The sequence below is a fragment of the Lissotriton helveticus genome, chromosome 1_1 (assembly GCF_964261635.1).
Source record: "Lissotriton helveticus chromosome 1_1, aLisHel1.1, whole genome shotgun sequence".
NCBI lineage: Eukaryota > Metazoa > Chordata > Amphibia > Caudata > Salamandridae > Lissotriton > Lissotriton helveticus.
In genome coordinates this window covers 635068981-635088779 of record NC_136057.1, presented here as the reverse complement: position 1 = coordinate 635088779, position 19799 = coordinate 635068981, and the positions used below count along the sequence as shown (strand labels likewise).

Genomic DNA, 19799 nt, shown 5'->3' with positions numbered 1-19799 from the left:
TGGCCATCAGCTTGGCATTTAAAGCCTTCCTTCCATCCAACAAAGCAAGGCGGCTGGTACAAGTGCTTACGGATAACATTACCGTGTGGTGCTGCAACAAGCAGGGTGGAAGGCGCAATGTCCCTAGAAATGGCTGAACCACCATAGGATCCTCCTGGTGATGTACCATGTAGCTGGACCTTAGAAGGCAGAGTGGACGAACTCAGTTGTTAGTGCCTAATGTATCTAGAGGACCAGTTACACCCAAAGCAGGCTCGATGTCTCTTCTGTGAATGGGGAGAACCTGAACTCCATTTGCTTGCCACCACTGAGAATGTGCAATGTCAGGACTTGGGTGTATTGGAGTTCCCAAGACGTTTTCCACTAGGAGATGCATCCTGCCTGGAGTGGAGCTCAGGACTCCTGTATGCCTGCCCACCAATGCCTTGTTGAGTAGAGTACAATGAAATGCTGAGTTCTGCATGGATTTGTTGGCTCTTCTGTAATGCAGTTCTTTTAATCTCAACCCTACTCGTGTGTCTTAAATACATGAAACACATTGGATTCTTAAGCCCTTTCTATTTCTTGAAATATTGTGTATAATTTCAGCCAAAGTTTAATAGATGTGATGACAAGCAGATAAATGCCTTATCAAAGGTTGCTTACCAATGAGACAGTTATTTGTATTACAGTGATAATGTTATTTGAATGTTAATATCTCACTTCACATTGCTTTGTATTTAGAGAGTGAGCGACTTAGATGTATACCAAAGAGCCCGATGGACTGGGTTAGATTTTAGTTGTAGGTGCTAAGGAATAAAGGGATAATCATTGTGATGATACTGTATTCAATTAACCATGATTGCCCCGCTGTAAAAGTCACTGTGCTTTGATATACTTTCTTCATCTTGAGTTTTTTCAATTTTTATTTTCAGAAACTGGGAAACTGTAAAACGCACCACCAGGAAAGAAGGAAACCTAGCTGATGGTAACTAGAATACAAAGGTTTTTGTTAGAATTATAGTGTAATGGACTTGCTATTTAATTGCCTTTTCATCAGGATTTCTTTACACTGGAAGGTAGGATTTTTAATGGATGTAGAGAAGTGCAGCTTTTTTAATGCTTCAATAGACATGAACTCCATCTGAAAGGTCAAGGGCAGGTACTTTAAAGTGCTTAATACAAGTTCAGATGTTAGTTCTGTGAAAATCTTTGCTTACGATGCATGCTGTTTTATGGTATATACATCTAAAACATGCATCCTTCTAGGCTGGAAACATTCCAAAATTGCTTTTCCCTAGTACAGTAAAATTTCAAATCATTTAATGCCTACGTGTATTACATTTTAGATCATTGGCTCGGTTTGAGTTCATGTATTGCGCAGTCAAAAAAGAAAGTGAAGGGGCATCTTGGGATGTTATTGTTTCTGGTCCTAGTTGTAACACTGCTAAAGCGAATTGCTGCTTAACAGCTAGAGCGGTCGACCTTGAAGATGTGGAACCGGGTTTGAGTCTCTGCAGGGACGCTCATCCTCCTGTGATTCTAGGCAAATCACTTAATCTCCCATTTCCTAACAAAAAAATTAATGTGTCCGGCCGTAACGCAACTGGTGTTCATGTAAAGCACTCGGGTCGAGTTTGCGCTATATAAAACTCCCCCTTTCCTCCCTCCTCAGCCCCCCCCCCATCCCCCGTCACAGCACCCCCCCAATATAATGTAGAGCTTGGTACCGCCACCATAGTGGTACTGTTTATTGGCAACTATTATCCAAATCGGTGTGATTAAATATGTCTGTAGTGGAAGTATGAAAGTAAGGACACCCTTTGACTCGAGGGATAATTGCTGATTGCGTGGACTGGCTGTAGGGAAAGTGTTGTACAGGTATCTTTGCTGCAGTATCAGATTTGCAGCTACTCTAGCTAATGCACAGTATTTCTAGTCCAAGCCAATGCCTTTTTGAGTAGCAAACTTCTTTTTACGGTTAATCTAGGAACAGCTGATCTTGATCCCAATGGAATCTCTCTCCTGAGTTTTGCCAGCTCCAAAATGGCGATCCTAGCTTGTGAAATTAATATATATCACCGTCCTTTGCCAAATGGTATTGGAGAAACTAGGCAAATTATTTGAATGAAGTGCACTCTATTTTTGGTCCATTTGCATTCAATCAAAACTATTGAACTAAAGGAACTATATGTAAATACCACTGTAATTGGTAAAAAAATAATTCGGTTACAAACTTGCTTCTCTAAAAGTAAACTGTAGCATAGTTTTTAGTTTCCATCATCTTGTATCATTATCATTCCTTATACACTGTTTTGTATTTCTGTACCTGTTAAGAAGTGCAGAAAGGGCACACATTCCTCCAGCTCTGACAATCTGTTTCTTGCTGCAACCCATTATATTTCAGTTTTCCTAAATTTAAAGGTGTAAGTCATCTAAGGCAGGAGTATGGTGCAACTACTCCTATAAAAAGGTTTGTGAATTGGGTCAGTTTTCAACAGTTTGATAATCATTTATTGATTTTTCAATTGACTTTCATTTTCTCTTGTTGTCCAAGGTGTAGCCATAATTCCAGTGCTGCAAAGAACCCTTCATTATGAATGCATTGTGCTGGTGAAACAGTTTAGACCGCCAATGGGTTGCTACTGCTTAGAATTTCCTGCTGGTACGTATTCAGATGGTGGCAAATCAAACTCCTGCAGTTTAATGCATGTCTAGTTCTCCTTTTGTGCAGCAGAAAGTTTTATTAGTGTACCCATTTTATTGCATCCTTTTCTGGATGTTTAACTGAGACATAGTTGGCAAAAAACTATCAACATTTGCTCACCTTTTGTTTGGTTGTGTAGACCACAAGTTGAGCGTATTGTATTGCTCCTTTATCTGTGTCTCTGTTTCAATACATTGTACATGATAGAGTTTACATGTTGGTTATAAGCCACTTTGCTCATTTGGGAGCATCCATAAGCATGCACAGGCCTAGCCTTTGAACTTCTGCAGTTCTTACACATTGATTCCTTTCTCTGCTGACCATAGATGACTGTAACCTGTACCATACCATATGTGTCCCTCACATTGACATCACCTGGGCATCTCATATTGGAAAGATCTAAACAACATACAGCTTTTACTTGTTAGGTTAGATGGACTACTGTATGCTTTGAGACTAGGAAGGGCTTACTTTTGAGGCATATTTTCCAGCCCATAATGGAGCAAATTTGTTGCATGTGCTGGTGGACCCTCAAGTGTAGAGCCCTAGGATTCATTTTATGCTGTGCAGACAGGTGTGGCCATGAAGACTGTTTGAGGAAGGGACTCCATCCAGAGACCCAAAACATAGTTACAGGCTACCAACAGTGAGGGATGGGACTAGTGGTAATGAGTGCAGGACAAAATTGTAGACTCAGAACCTGCTGGTCACTGCTCAAAGAGGCATTTGGATTTGCGGCCTTTCACACTCAACTGAGGGCTCGTACAAAGCCAGATCCTGCACCCAGAGCACATTGATTCGACCAGGATTTAGCCTAGTGGATTCTGGGCTGTAGTAGGGTTGACTACCTTCAGTGATGGCATCGAAAATGTGGTAAGTGATGTCACTTGTGATAAAATCGTGTAATCTGTGACATGAGGAGCAAGAGTTAGCGATGCAAGAGGGCAGTAAAGATTACATTGTTAAGCGTGGCATGGCCACAATTAAAATAGCTGTCATACATGGACTCTCCTGCCATCCCTTTGCTAATTGCTCTGATCCAAAGTTCTAAATAATGACTTTCACATTCAGTGGTGCAGTGAAGGGGGTGGTAGCAAAGGCTACTGTGGACAAGTGACTCTCAGGCCTGAGGAGCATAGGATGCCTGACATTTCTGGGCTAAAGCCACCTGCACACCTTCAGAGGCAACTTAAATGGGCCCGAGATGATTTGGTGAAAACCTTGAGTGGCCAGCGAGACCTAGATTTGTTTGCTGATGTCGAACAGAAACCTCACCTAGTAAGGGAAGGTTGACACAGCTGTGGCAGTGGCCCAGCATGACTGGTGACTGTGACCATATGGGACTGCTCGTGGCCAGTAGCACCATTCCGACACGCCGGAATATGGTCTGTGGCCTTTTGCACTGTCTGACAACCTCTCCCCTGGAAGATGCCGGTAAACTGTCAAGCTGGATTTGGTCCTCTGGTTACTCGTCCCAATCAAGGTATCCATATCGACAGTTCAGGAGATCACTGTCTATTTAAACACAGATCACATCCATCTATGGGAAACATCTCTGCCATTTGGACCACACGTTTTTCGCTTATTTTTTGTGGCAGTTCATACTTTCCACTTACATCCTCGGAGCCACAATCTTGCATGCAGTCTGTTAACTGAATGGAAGGAAATATGTTCTGTACCATTTTCAGTTCATAATGCAGGATACCTAGAATTGGCCTTCATTTTCCTCATCTCAAACTCAACTCTGCCTGCTGTCGGTTTGTGTTCTATTCTTGAAGGTATCACCTCCAAGACCAGAACTAGCCAGAGCAAATATGTCCATAATGCTCTATATACCACTTAAGCTGAAATACGCCTTCACAGTCTACGTGGGATATTTCAAGCACGATGAAAAAGCAGACAGGCCATTGGTGGCTCAATTAAGGCAACAAGAAGAGTTGTCGGCCATACCAACATTTCACTTGGAACAAGGAGTTATAATGGGTAGTCCTTGAAATTATAATCACATTTTCAGTTATACCCATGATCCCACCTCACACTTAGGAGACCGATTCTTGTTTGATCTTTGTCTAACGTTCTACTACCTTATCTTGCAGAGAGCAGCACTGGAAGGCAGTATCTTGGAAGGAAAAATTGGTAGAGAAGTAGATGACAGGAGTGCTGGTAAAAGTGCTCAGGACGGACCGCTTTGTCATCAAAATAGTCCGAAAACTGTTTTCCGACTACGTTGATGACGGAGCTGTCCGAACGAGCTCATGGATTGGTCAGACGGAGACCTTTCCTGAATGAAGAACCGATTCTAAAGCAGAAGACCGATATTTTACCCTTTGGGGGTTGGAATTGGCACCAAATAAGAAAAGAATATACCAAAGATTGTAGAGCCTTGAGAAAGTCGCAGGACGATTTTCCAGTGTATGCGACCAAACACGTCGGCTGAAGAGAAACTATAAGAATAAAGAAAGAAAAACAAGAAACTCAAACTACTGTGTTAATATTTATGCATGCAATGAGCAGATAAATGTTTAGATACACTACAGACGTGTGCTGAGGATTTACTTTGTGTATTCAGTGGCCTTGGCTGCAATTTTGGGGGATGTTGGTGTCCTCACCTTACAGCACCATTCAGAATTTAGGACCTATTGAAACTAATATATGTGCCATTTTCCTGAGTGGCGTTGGTTCACCTAACTCAATACCACTGTCCGTTCAAAGGACCCTTGCTAACAGACTGGGACCACTTATTCTATTTCTCCTACACCATTCACATTCACCCCCAGACATCTCGATTAAATCCCTCATTCGTTTGCTCACTATTCCACCCCAGTAAAGACCTGGCCATATGCAAATCGATCTTGTCCCTGTGCCTCATGGGAACAGTCTAGCCTGAACTGCCAAGCCAGGTCCTCTCTGGACCGGAAACTAGCATCCTAGGACCGGTTTCGTGATTTCGCCCCGCATCAGCCAGGATAGCTTGATTCCAGTGGTACAGTGAGCCCAGGACCCACGTCTAGGCATACCGGGTACACTTAGGGCGAGAAAGCAAAAGACACACAATTGATGGACGGAATGCAGAACAAATCAAAACATTTACCCCAGTCAAGACATCTGGGTTAAATACATCATTGTTTTACTCACCATGCCACTCCAGTTTAGACCTGGCCATATGCAAATCAGTCTTGACCCTGTGCCTCATGGCAACAGTCCAGCCCGATGTGCTAAGCCAGGTCCTCCCTGGACCGGAAACAAGCATCCTAGGACTGGTTTTGGGGTTTCAGCCCTCATCAGCCAAGATAGCTTGACTCCAGTGGCTTGGAGAGCACGGGACCCATGTCTGGGCATACCCATCCCACTCAGGTGACCAATGCAAAAAGAACAATTGATGGACAGAATGCAGAACAATGTCATACCTTCACCCCAGTACAGAGATCTGGGCCTATATCCATCATTTTTATGCTCACCATAACCGGTCCTAGGATGGATGATTCTGACCAAGAAGCCTTTGATGTGGCAGAAGAGGAGGAAGCCTTCTCCTAGCAAGACTCAGACTCTGAGCTTGAGATAGACCTTGATGCCAAAGAACTGCCGCAGGGACAAGGTGGCATGAGTACCGAAGACGCCTTGCTCCGACAAACTACTCTGAAAAAATATAAGGCTTTGACATCACCTCTGCCTGCTGGCTAAGGTCGAGACGAAGTTTCCGGGGCACCTTTCGTCTCTGTACTGAGTAGTCAAATCTTCCTCCCGACCGAAGCCCTCTGGTGCCAAACACAAGTCTGCCTCAGAGCCAAAATCCTCCGTGCTGAAAGCTAAGCAACCTTCGGAGCCGAAACCTTCTGCCCCGAAAGGCCAGCTTATGCCAGCACCGAAACAAAATACTACTTTGGATCTTTATCTAGAAATTTTTCCATTCCCACTAGATCCCAAGCAAAATAAGCTATATATTAACCCTGAGACTGGCCGTATTCCCCCCCAAGCAGCCTCACAAATGCAAGATTCCTGATGAGGACCCTTCTTTAAAGAGGGAATCTGTTGCTATAAGTACTTTTCATCTGCCGTCACCACCACCGCCTCTTTCTCCACCTGTGAATCCCCTGCAAATTACACCTCCGGATACTCCACAATCCCACCATGATGATGACGATTCTGATGGGGGGGTGGGGGGGGGGGCATCTCCCAATAGATCCATGGACTCATTATACAATTGATCCCCCAGCAGATAATGATCCAGACCTTTACCCAGCCAAGCCATCTCCTCCAGACGACAATGTATCCCATCAAGAACTTATTGCCCTGGCTGCACAATATCATGGGGTGGCACTCCACGAAGAATCACTAGAGGAAGATTTTGTGTTCGAAACTTTAGGATCCACACACAGTTTATCAACCAACACTGCTCATGCTTAAAGGCAAGATTGACACGCTGATAAGATGTTTAAGGACCCAGTGAGAGCCCACATTTTGACTCCTAGGGTTGACGACAAATAGGAGGCCACCCCTGAACACCCCATATTTACCAAGGGCCAGTTGCCCTTAGACTCCCTGGAAGTGCCTAATGCTCGTTAACGGGCGAATTCCCAGACATCAGGAAATGCTCCTCTGCCGGAAAGTCTAAATTAATTGACGCTTCTGGCAAGTGCATAGCTGCACAAGCTGCGAATCAGTGGTACATTGAATACGCAGGGTCTTTTAGCTAGGTACGACAGGGCCACTGGGATGAGATGGAGCAATTGCTTCAATATCTCCCAGACGAGCATAAAGCTAAGGCACAGGACTTACTAAATGAAGGTAAGCTCATTTCTAATTCCTCTATACAATGTGCTCTAGATTCTCCAGACCCCACGACTTGAGAGGTTAACACTTTCATCTTGCTCAGGAGACACGCTTGGTTAAAGATTTCTGGGTTTAAGCCAGAGGTTGAACAATCCATCCTTAATACGCTTTTTGATATAGAACATCTTTTTGGTCCAAACTTAGATCAAGCGTTTGAGAAGATGAAAAAGGTCACTGAAGTGGCCCAGTCCATTCAGCGCTTCAGTCCCTGTCCAACAGAGGCTCATTTCGTCACTCCTTTTACAGTTTACAGAGGAGGGTCTAAAACCCCATCCCCAGACCAGAATACCTCAACATTTAAAGGTAAAAAACAGTCCTCTCCCTCCAGAGGATTTTTTCGAGGAGGATATAGAGGCAAAATTCAAGGGTAGGAGTAAGGGCAACACACCACGTAACTCCCCTTCCCCCTAATAAACAGTGACTTGCCCATGCTCCCCCCTCCTCCTCCCCGACTATACTCCGCCTGTCGGGGGAAGACAAACAATTTCTCCCCATTTGCCAGTTTATAACAGACAAATGGGTGATTGAAATTATCCAACAGTTATTGCCTGGAGCTTACCAGCAATCCCACAAACATTCCACCTCGATCTCACAGATTATCTCCAAAACAGCTACAGTTGCTAGAACAAGAGGTCCAATCTCTCTTACTAAAAGGAGCAATAGAGCCGGTCTCAATACAGTACCATGGCTCAGGGGTACACTCTGTATTTTCTCATTCCCAAAAAGGACTGTTCCCAAAAGCCTATTCTGGATCTCAGATAGTTAAACCGTTATATACTGTCGGAACACTTTCACATGGTGACACTTCAACAGGTACTTCCACTTTTACAAAGCGCAGATTTTATGTCTACTCTAGATTTAATAGATGCATATTTTCATGTTCCAATTCATCCAGTTCATCGCACATACCTCAGATTTGTGATGGCAGGCAAGCACTGCCAGTTCAATGTGCTTCCCTTCGGAGTGGCTACTGTGCCCAGAGTTTTTACCAAAGGTCTGGCAGTAGTTGCCGCTCATCTCAGAAGACAGCAGATTCAAATCTTCCCCCTATCTAGATGACTGACTTGTCAAAGCTTTGTAGTCTATGCAAAGCATCTGCATCTACAGCACACATGTCTTGAACAGATGATGTTGCCCAGTAAGCATCTGTTCTTGGCATGTGGAGCTATAGATTCACATGCTTTGCATACTCCTGCCATCTACTGTTCGGTCCGGAAGTTTGCAAGTTGTTTTTCTTCTAAGAAGTCTTTCCTAGTCACGAGTTGGGGTGATTCCTCCTTTTGGTGATAGTGAGCATGGTCATTGACTCCATTGTTACATTGTTTTCCCGTTAGAGGGTGAGAATGGAATTAAGTTTAGTATAGAGATATCCATGCGTATAAATGTACAATGAATAACTGCAACAACAAAAGGTACCTGTGCAGGCGGTGGGCGCATGTGATTCCACAGCTCTACATGCCAAGAACAGATACTTACTGGGCAACATCATCCGTTCAAGGCGTGTGTGCTGTAGAGTAACAACATTAACATGTAACGAAATGCTGTAGAGTAAGTAACATCATCCTTCTATTTTGTAGAAACATTTCCTTGTTTGGGGAAAAAAGGAACCTTTTAAAACTAACTGGTAACCTGCACTGCAGCCAAGCATAGTAAACCTACTTGGAGTAGTCTAGTCGGCCACTTCAACTGGCCAGGGTTGCACTATAAGGTAAAGGGGTTCTGTAACTCCTGTGCCACCTGTCAAGCCAGTGGCAAGATAGGTGTCCACACAAAGGCCCCATGAATTACACTTCCAGTGGTTGAGGTTCCCTTTGAGAGGGTAGGGGTTGACATTGTTGGTCCCATTGACTCTCCTACAGCATCAACAAAATGATATATTCTAGTGTTAGTGGCTCATGCCACCAGGTATCCTGCAGTGGCTAGGGCCCTCATTGGTATCTTTACCAGGGTAAGCTTTCCTAAGGTTGTTGTGTCAGACAGAGGTACACACTTCATGTCTGGTTACCTGAAACACATATGATTAAACCACTCCTACCTAAACAACGACTTCCTTAATCACGAAGGCCAAACCACGAGCAATGCCAAACCACTACATTATTAACTACAAGTTCTTAAAGCACGAAAAATAGTTCATTTTCTCATTAACCGTTTACACCACTCTGTTATTTTAAATACACACGTTCAAGCTGTGCCCATCACCAATCAACATCAATTAGAGAAGTGACGAACACAAATACATCAACTTGCCTTGAAAACATTGAGTGCGTGCTTCACGCAGATCTGCAAGTCAGGTTTTTAGATCTCCAAGTCACCAGGAGCCTCGGCCGCATTGCAATGTCAACAACGAAAATGCTGTGCTTTTCATTGTAAGCACTCTCGGCTGAAGTCCCTAAGCTGTGACTTCAATCACTGAACGTGTCACAGTACAGCGTTAAATAAAAGCAATGTAATAGTAAAATGCCCCCTAGATTTCAACCAGTGAATTATTTTTTAGGATATAAACTTTATTTAGCTTTGTTCGTCTTCGCAAGCACTTCAAATGAGCCAAGGCATGCTGTATGCTTTAGAGAGTATAAGGGCAGATTAGATACCTATCAGTCTCTCTGCTGAGCGGAGCAACTGTCAGACTCATTAAACGCTCCCCATCAAAACAAATGTTAAAATTCATTTAAAGGGAGCGAGTGGTTTTTGATGCAGCCACCAGCAGTGCTTAGTATGATTTTCAAGCTGTTCTTTTTAATTACATTAGTGTTATCTACTGGCCAGTCACGAGATCTTTTTTTCGTGGTTTTAAAAAGTCGTTGTTCAAGTAAGTCGTAGTTCAGGATGTCGTGGTTAAGGATGTCGTAGTTGTTTAAGATTCGTTGTTCAGGTCAGTCGTTTTTAAAACTTCGTTATAAAGGCTGTTTCCCGTGGCAGGAGTGTGGAGTGGCATACAGGTTCTTTACCCCCTACCATCCTCAGTGTAATGGCCTTGTTGAAAGATTCAACTAGACCATGAAAGGTACGATTAAAGGACTCCCTGAAAAACTCAGAAGGAGATGGGATGTCTCACTTTCATGCCTGCTGTTTGCCTACAGGGAAGTGCCACAGAAGAGAGTGGTGTTCTCTCCATTTGAACTACTGTTTGGTCAACCTGTCAGGGAACCATTATTCCTTGTGAAGAAGGAATGAAAGAAACCTCTAGTTGAACCTAAACAAGACATAGTAGACTGTGCTTTACCTCTGCTCCAGAATGACTGAATACATGGAGAAAGCAAATGAAAACCTTGAGGCCAGCCAGGAGTTCAAGAAGCAATGGCATGACCAAAAGGCTACTATGGTTGTATTCAAGCCGGGGCAGAAGGTTAGAGTTTTGGAGCCTATGGCTCCTAGGGCTCCCCAGGATAAGTGGAGTTGACCCTACCCTAGAAAGAAGCGGGTGGTCACCTATCTCGTGGACCTTGGCTCTTGCAGGAACCCCAAAAGGGTCATACATGTAAACCGCCTCCAGCCCTACTATGACGAGGCAGATGTGACCATGCTCATGGTTACAGATGAGGATCAGAAAGCAGAGAGTGAATCTCTCCCTGACCTCCTTTCCAACAATCCAAAAGATAGATCAGTGGAAGGAGTGGTTTTGTCAGACACCTTCACTGCCCAACAGCAGACTTTTGCAGGCAAGTCCTAACTTTGTTTGCTAAGCTCTTTGACCCCTGGCCAGACTAGCTGGTGTACCCATGATGTGGACACAGTCAAGAATAAAATATACAGGCTGTCTGATCCTTTGAAAGAGCAACAAAGCTGAAGTAAGCAAGATGCTGGAATTGCGAGTCATAGACCTATCCGAAAACCCCTGGGCCAGCCTAGTTGGTTTAGTCCCCAAGCCTCATACTCTGGTAGGTAAGAAAGAGGTGAAGTTTTGTGTGGACTTTAGGGGCCTTAATGCTGTGACCAAAACCGATGCACTCCCAATTCCTAGGGCAGATTAACTGATTGACCGGTTGGGAGCAGCCAAGTATCCGAGTACCTTTGATCTCACATCCGTGTACTGGCAGATATGTCTGACTTCAGGAGCAAAAGGCATATCTGCATTTTCAATCCCAGATGGTCATTATCAGTTTACTGTGGTGCCTTTAGGTCTGAAAAATGCACCTGCCTCTTTTCAAAGGTTGTTGAATAAAGTCCTTGCTGGGTTGGAATCTTATAGTGCAGTTTATCTAGATGATATTGCTATCTTTAGCTCCACCTGGTAGGATCACCTGATCCACCTTTGGAAAGCGCTGCAGTCTCTAAGAAGTGCAGGCCTCACCAACAAGGCAAGCAAGTGCCAGATAGGGCTGGGAAAGGTTGTATACTTGGGCCATCTTGTTGGTGGAGGTCATTTTCACCGCTTCTGACCCAAGACCCTGACCATTCTGGGCTGGGTGGCTCCAGCAACCCAAACTCAAATCAGGGCTTTCGTTGGCTTGACTGGGTACTACAGGAGGTTTGTGAAGAATTGTGGCACCATTGTCACGCCTCTCACGGAACTGACCTCTTAAAGAATGTCCAAAAACGTGAACTGGACAGTGAGCTCTCAAAAGACTTTTGACACTCTGAAGGCAGCCACATGCTCTGCATCTGTCCTGAAAGCTCCAGATTATGCCAAGCAATTCATTGCTAGACCGATGCCTCTGTACATGGCAAAGGAGCAGTCCTATCCCAAATAAATGACCCACATCAAGACCAGCCAGTGACTTTCATCAGTAGAAGGCTACTTTCCAGGGGAGAGCGTTGGTGTGCCATTGAGAGGGAAGATTTTGCTCTGGTCTGGTCTCTAAAGAAGCTGAGACAAGACTCTCTCACTTCCTTGTTGAAACGGACCACAGGCTTCTCAGATGGTTAATGCAAATGAAATGTGAAAATTCCAAACTGCTAAGGTGGTCCATATCCTACATGGAATGGACTTTGAAGTGGAACAGCAACCTGGGACTGCCCATGCCAATGTAGATGGCATTTCGAGGTTCTTCCACTTAGAAGATGAAGACTCTCTAGGGAAAGGTTAGTCTCCTCTTTCGTTTGTGGGGTTCATGTAGAAAAATGCCTCTATTGGAAATGGTTAGCCCCCACTTTTTGCCTGGAAAATTATGTTGATTAGACTGCAAGTGTACTGGGTCCATGCCAACCATGTCCCCTGTGCCAGATCCTTTTCCTAAAATGTACCATGTCCCAATTGGCACAGCTTTAGTACCCTTGTAAGTCTCTAATAGGTAGTAGCCCTGGTTCCTAGGGCATTGGCACTGAAGAGAAACCCCAAGGGTAGCAGCATGAATTGTGCCATCCTAGGGATCCCTCACCAAGGCCCTGCACACTGCCATCGCAGATAAAGTGCCTTTTATGTGGACAAAACCGAAGAGTCAACATGGCAAACATCCCTGTGTGCCATGCCTGCAGACACTGCATGGGATATAGGTAAGGCAGCCCTTGTAGCCCTAAGGTAGGGTGCACTATATCTCCTGTGTGTTAATTATAAGATATTTTAAGTGAACAGGGAAGCCATAAGGAGTGCATAGTCTGACGCTCGTCATTGAGTTCTCCATCTCCATGATGGGTTCACTGTATTATGGGATGCTTGGTACCAAACTTCTCTTTTTTACTAAACCTTCACTGATTCCAGTGTCAGATTTATAGCAAAAAATGAAATGCACAAAGAGAAACCTACCAACCCTTAGTGTGATCACCTACTGGTCGAAGCCAGCCTGTCACCACCAGACAGAGGTCTGACCTCATGTGGTGAATGCCAGTGTGCTCAGAGGTCGAGAACAAACTGGGTCCTGGACGGAGGCTTTCACAACTTCCCCTGGTCTATAGCAGGAAGCTTCAAAGGCCTTGCCAGCTTTGAAACAAGACCCCAGCCTCTCCTGATAGGAGCAGTCTCCCCTCCCCTTCTGTCCTCACCTCTTTTTTGCCGGGAAGACAGGCAGGGAAACTTAAAAAGAATAGGATGTGTGCCCTCCTCTGCCTACTCTACCCCTCAGACGCTGAAGCCGAGGTGAAACACATATTTCAGTGCCCAGCATTTTGAAGATGGTGGGACTTATCCAATCAAGGCTAGGGCTATGCACTGTTTGCACAGGAGGTGGGCATAATAGGGGGTGTGGACACCCCAGTTAAGGGGCCCATCGGCCACTACCGGTCACTCCCTTGTTAATACACCTATGTTTAGTATATAGGTGACATTCCCAGACCCTGAACTTAAATTCCATGAACGCAAGATGATGCCGAATGAAGATACACTGTTGGACCGAGAACTGCAGATCTCGTGTTAGACTTTGGGGGCAAACTCCTGCCTGCCACTACAGAACTCGACAATCTGTATTCTTCAGCTAGTCTCCTCACTAGGTGGCCTCCACAAACTCCCTGGGTCATCAGATCTTCACGAATTTCCAAATAAGTCTTGAGATACAGGTACAATCTCCTTGCAGCCGCTGGCACCAAAAAGAGTGAAGTCCGGTCAGCGTCATCTAGCTTTCCAGTCCGACCGATGTTTGAGTACCAGCGATAGGTTCCTCTGCTCTGGACAGTCAGCTCGACCTCTATACAAAATCTTGAGGCCCCAGTACCCACCGGAGTTGAAAGGCACCAATACCCGATGTACCGGATCCCTTGCTGCAAAAACCTACAAAACAGAGTCCAGGCGGACTCAAACTTTACAGTGAGCCAACACCTGACGAGGGATTTCAGGACTCTGGAGACCCACTTCAGCAGCGGCTCGTCTGCCTCAGAAACATCGCTCCAAGGTGCCAGCCTCTGACAGCGAGGTTTATCTTTGAGCACCTTTGTCCAGCTGCACATCTTCACTGCAGCCTTCTAGCTGGGGCATCTTCACCTCAGCTGTGCTCCTGAGGCCCCACAGCTCTTGCGACCTCTATTTTCTCTTGAGAACCCGCAGGTTTGCCTCCAACTCCCCCTTTGCTTTTACATATGGTCCCTTCCTTTGTAGCACGCCGGATACAAAGTCCCTTTGTCTTCTTTTTTTCCCAAGAAACGCAGGAAGCTCCTGAGAACATGGCCTTGGCACTTTGGACCTTGGCCCGGATTCTTTCAACTTTTAAAAGGGTAACCACACAATCACTGTACTCCATTACTTTTACCAATTGTCTTTTTCTTTCCATAAGAAATGTATAGTCTGTTAATGCGCTGTGGATATTGCATTTACGCTGAATTCCTCGTATTGCGAAAAGTATTGATCTTAGTCTAAATATTTATACAAAAAGTACTATTTTTCTAATTTGGTCTCTTCTTCATTGAGTGTGTGCTTCATTTATTGCTTCGGTGTGTACAACAAATGCTAGCACTACCCTCCGATAAGCCTAACGGCTCATCCAGAGTACCACAAAATTGAGAGTTAGAATTCTCTACTTTTGTCTCCGTAAACCCGACCCCGCTGCACAGTCTACCCCAATTCTGTGCACTATATAGAGAGGTGGGTTTTCTACAATGTTCTATATGTTTTATAATCTGAAACAGAAGATCATAAACTGTGCTTATTATGTTTTTCTCACTTCATTTGTAGGACTTATTGATGCCAATGAAAGTCCACAAACTGCAGCTTTACGGGAGCTTGAGGAGGAAACTGGGTATAAAGGAGAAGTTGCAGAGTGTTCTCCAGGTTGCTATTAAGCTTTTCCTGTCTAGATTTCTAAATTGAGGATTTGAATTTAAAAGATTATTGCTTTCCCTATGTAAATTGATGCATTGACTGTAGGTTGAAGGCACTTAATTTTCCTTTTTTTAATAACGTTATTAGATGTTGACAGTGCAAAAAATCTATATTCAGCTATTCGATGTTACACCTCTGCTTATGATTGCACCAAGCACTTTGCAGTCATATCACTAAGAGCTGCATGAGGTGATTATCTCTAACCAGTGCTGTTAATCAGACCTGTGCAAGTTTGTTCTCGATATTGTCTCTGGGGAAAGTAGTGAGAACAAGTGAGTGGCTCACATAATTACTCAGCCTCTTATTCTGTCTCCATCATGAACTGCAGTGGGATTATGTGAGTTTAGAGCAGGAGGCAATACTCTCAAAGCACACACCTGCAGTTAAGCAGACCCACAGATCCTGGTACACATCTTTGTATACAACATTATCACAAAATCACGCCTTCCCCAGCTCCCTTGTCTTTCCAAGAACAATCGAAGGAATCATCGAAGAAACCATTTAGGATCCCCCTAGAGCCTGCAATTACAGTATTGTCCCGCCAGGCATTAAGCTTCCCTTCAGTTACCGTATCCCCCGCTTGTGCTGCCCCATCGTCGGAGGTATTCCATTTCACAGGCCTCATGACCGCTCCATCCCAAGACAAAACCGACACTAAATCACTTAGCGCGACACCTCTTTTACTATGAACAAAATGCAACTTCACCGATTTTAATAATGAGTTCAACAATCACAATCCCAACAGGAACGCACAGACAAAAAGAAGGAAATCGCAGCCACTCAGACGATAGACGACGACACACCCACCCAAATCAGCGCAAATTATAAGCCCCCAAACCGAATTTCGGCAGAACCTCGTCCAGAAGTATCCCCACCCAAGCCAGCCTACAGAGCTGCCAGCGCGGAGGCTGAACCCGACGATATCACTCCACTAGGTAACAACATCTCCGCCCTCACAAAGGAAGAATGGGACAATCTGGTTACCATATATACCATATATACTTCCAAGGATAAAAAAGAAGCGGCTCTCCAAGGATCGTGAATCGCCCCCAATAAGGCTGATGTCCGCATCCAGTCTAGCGAAACAGGAATATGGGCCTCCCTTTTAAACACCATGCAACTCTCCACCAAAGCCCTGGAATACCATTCTGACAAAATGGATATCCAGCTCACCCTTCTCAACTGTTTGGCGCTACACATTACTAGCATCGACAGCAAGCTCTCAGACATGAATAACTTCATAGAAAGAGCCCAATACTTCCACCAAGCTGTACCTGCCATCTAATAGTGGAAACAATCGCAACACTACCGGCAGTGATGAGTGACCTCCTCACCGATTTGAAAAATATAGGCTCAAGTCCCAAATCAGACAGAGACAACGTAAACTCCAATACTAGAGGCCCAGTAGCCGATTGTCTAATCGGTCCCAAGAAGTGGGTACATAAGGAGGCGCAAGAACCGGCCACTCAAGACCTTAACCCAACCATTATCTCCAGCTTATCGGGTAACAGTAAAGGGCCAGTCAAAAAAGCAAATTATGAAGCAACTCACTCTACGGCCCAAAACCCCCATGTGGTTGGCCGATACATGGAAACCGGAACTAAAAGTCCTCCTGGAGCACTGAACCTACTGCCTTCTAAATCTGCAGGGAGTGTGGGGACCACGAATCCCGAACCAACGGCAGTGAACATCAGTAGCCCAAAAAAACATCAAGAAACTGCCAAAGAAGGTAAGGCTGAGCAGAGCCAAGCGACAAAGGAGGAAAGGGAGGCATAAGAACTCATCTATAAAATCATACTTCCAAATCGTACCAAACCTCCAGAACGGCTCCCAGCAGGAGCTCAAAGGATCCGGCATGTTAAAAACCCAACAATTGCACCAGGACTTAACCAATACTCCGAGTCCAAAAAGTCCAGCAGGAGTAGCAGAGGACCACCCTAAGGTCCATAATCAACACCCAATAAACCATCAAGTAAAAGCATTGAAGCGAGGACCCCATAATGGGTGGACACCCAGTGGTATGTGACATCAGTCAGCACCAACCCTGGGCCGTTCAATCCAATTCAGAAATCAAAATCAAAACGATCACTTCTCCACTATCCAATATCGGCAAACAATCCAGCTCCAAAGAGCGAAACCCCGGCAAGGGCAACGAAGCGGAAAAACTACAAATGACATTTTTAAGCGAAGAGCAAGGCCGTGAGCGCCTAGGCAGTAGAAACCCAGTGAACAACTGTCAGCCAGCAACTTCACAAGTAATCCTGGTCGTCCCAGAGTATAAGTCAAAAGGACGAAGGGACACCCTAAATCGTGGCAATATTCTTCAAATTCTAAACGCAATTAGGAGTCTGGCTGGGATCAGAACTCAAGATCTACTGTCAGTAGAATTTGAAACCTTCAACCATCTGTCGGACCAACTGAATGGGCAACACCAGAACTAGCAGAGAGAATCCTTAGCGAAGAATCGCAATTGGAAGCTTGGGGGATTCGAGTGTACCAGCACCGACCAGTTGGTTACCCGGCCCCGTGCTCCAACATCATCCAGTTCCCAACAAGAGGCTATCCAGCAGCCCGAGCGGGCATGGGCAAGTTAACTCAGTTCTCAAGGGAGCGCGCAGCACTTTCGGTAGCAGGTCCAGACGCATCCAGCCCCACAACAGAGGGTCGACGGAGTCACAAAGAAAACCACCTCCCAACTGACTGTTCTTAGATTTATGGTTTTGGATATCCAGGACCAGACACCCATTTGACCTAACATCGAAAAGGGAAACAACTAAGGGAACCTAAAACTCTGCTCATGGAACATCAACGGCCTCTGGGCTAAAACTAGCGACCGCTCACTACTGTCATACCTTCAAAAGTTTGACTTAGTACTCCTACAAGAAACTTGGTTGGAGGATCCCCTCCACCTCCAAGGCTACAAGACTTACCACCTTCCCGCAGTCCGAAATTCACACTTCGGTCACTGTAAAGGAGGTCTAACCGTCTATGCTTCGATCAAAGTTATATCTGCAGGAAAAGAACTAATAGTCAAAAACACTCCATCCCTTGAAATAATGGCAATTCAGTTCGAAATGCAGGGCCAAAGTATTTTACAGCAACTAATTCTGGTAAACATCTACATTCACCCTCAGAGAAAGAGGAATGGTGCAAAGCAGCTCATACTCGAACTTACACAGTTAATAACGGAGGAGGAAGGTTTGAGCTACATTATAACAGGAGACTTTAACATGTTCCTAGCCGAGGGCACAGATCAAGGCAGCCCAGAAGATGACAAACACCGAGCATGGGGGATCTTCTCCCAGGACAAATACAAGTGGGGCAAACCAACTAAGACCTCGAAGGATTTGTTGAGAGAGCTGGAAAGTTTATCGTTGGTAGCGCTAAACGGTCGCATTCAAGGGGATAGTCCCCAAGCTCCAACTTTTTTATAGATCATCAGCTAACACTGCAATCGATTACACCTTCCTCGATTTACCTCTTTTTGGTTTAACAAAAGGCTTTAGGATCGGGGTGTCAGACCACGGCGATCACCAACCGCAAGAGCTCACTCTTGGTATTCAGGGCACCGCTTTAACATATGCAAATCCAGACCCCCATCTAATGATGAGATACCACTACAGGAGGATCAGATGCAAAATACGCAATCCAGAAAAGCTATCAGCCGCTGCAAAAGCACTGTGGGAGGAAACTAAATCCTCCCAAGGAAACATCGTCCACGCCTGGGAATCCTTCACAAAAACTCTAGGTCAACCTGCCCCCTCGGCAGTCACTCAACAAGCAAAAAGAGAGCACCAGCAACAACAAAGCGCCAGGGCGGAAACAAGCCAGCGCATCCATCTCTCATCGAGTCAGCACGCCGAACTAAGACAAATAAGGGGTGATATAAACAGAGCAATCCGCTTCCTCTGCCAAAACAACACGATTGGCGGAACTGTAGACACACTAAGAAATGCTTCAGATGAGGAAAAAGAAAATTATTTGGTGCGCAAAAAAGGACAACGCGGCAAACGGTTAAGAGCATTGAAAATCCACTGGCACCTGGGATTAATTCATACATTACGGAGGACGTTTGGACAAAACATTTACAAAATACAGCCGAGTATTCCGCCGTCCAATCATCCCGTCCCCTCCTAGCGAATGGATCACCACTCAGCTTCTCCCAAAAAATTATCGAGAGCAGAATTAAGCAAAGCCACCGAGAGGGAGCACCCGGGCCCAACGGCTTGCCATCAATATTATATAAACACGACACAAAATACTGGTCCAGCGCATTATTACCACTCTTTGACAACATCGCCGACACAGGAACAATCCCTGAGTCATGGAAAGGCTCAATTCTTTCCCCTATCTATAAAAAAGGCTGTAAGAGCGATCCAAAAAATTACAGGCTTATAGCCCTGATTGACATTGAGGCCAAACACTAGGCAGGCCTTATACTGGCCGAACTACAGGAATGGGCCAGGGAAAAATCATTAATCCCAATCAACCAAACGGGGTTCCAGGAAAACTTGGGAACAACCACAAATATTCTGGCCCTCTCTCTCTTAGCTGATTCCATAAAAGCAACAAGAAAATCATTATTTGTCTGCTTCATTG

The 19799-nt window shown here is 45.0% G+C and overlaps 1 protein-coding gene across 1 annotated transcript in view; it reads left to right on the top strand.

Moving 5' to 3' along the window:
- Positions 1 to 19799, top strand: part of NUDT5 (nudix hydrolase 5) — a 339854-nt gene that overhangs the window by 193511 nt on the left and 126544 nt on the right. The window contains exons 5-7 of the mRNA XM_078654858.1: positions 915 to 967; positions 2537 to 2644; positions 15054 to 15149. Coding sequence (XP_078510984.1) covers positions 915 to 967; positions 2537 to 2644; positions 15054 to 15149 — 257 coding nt within the window. The remainder of the gene's footprint in view (positions 1 to 914; positions 968 to 2536; positions 2645 to 15053; positions 15150 to 19799) is intronic.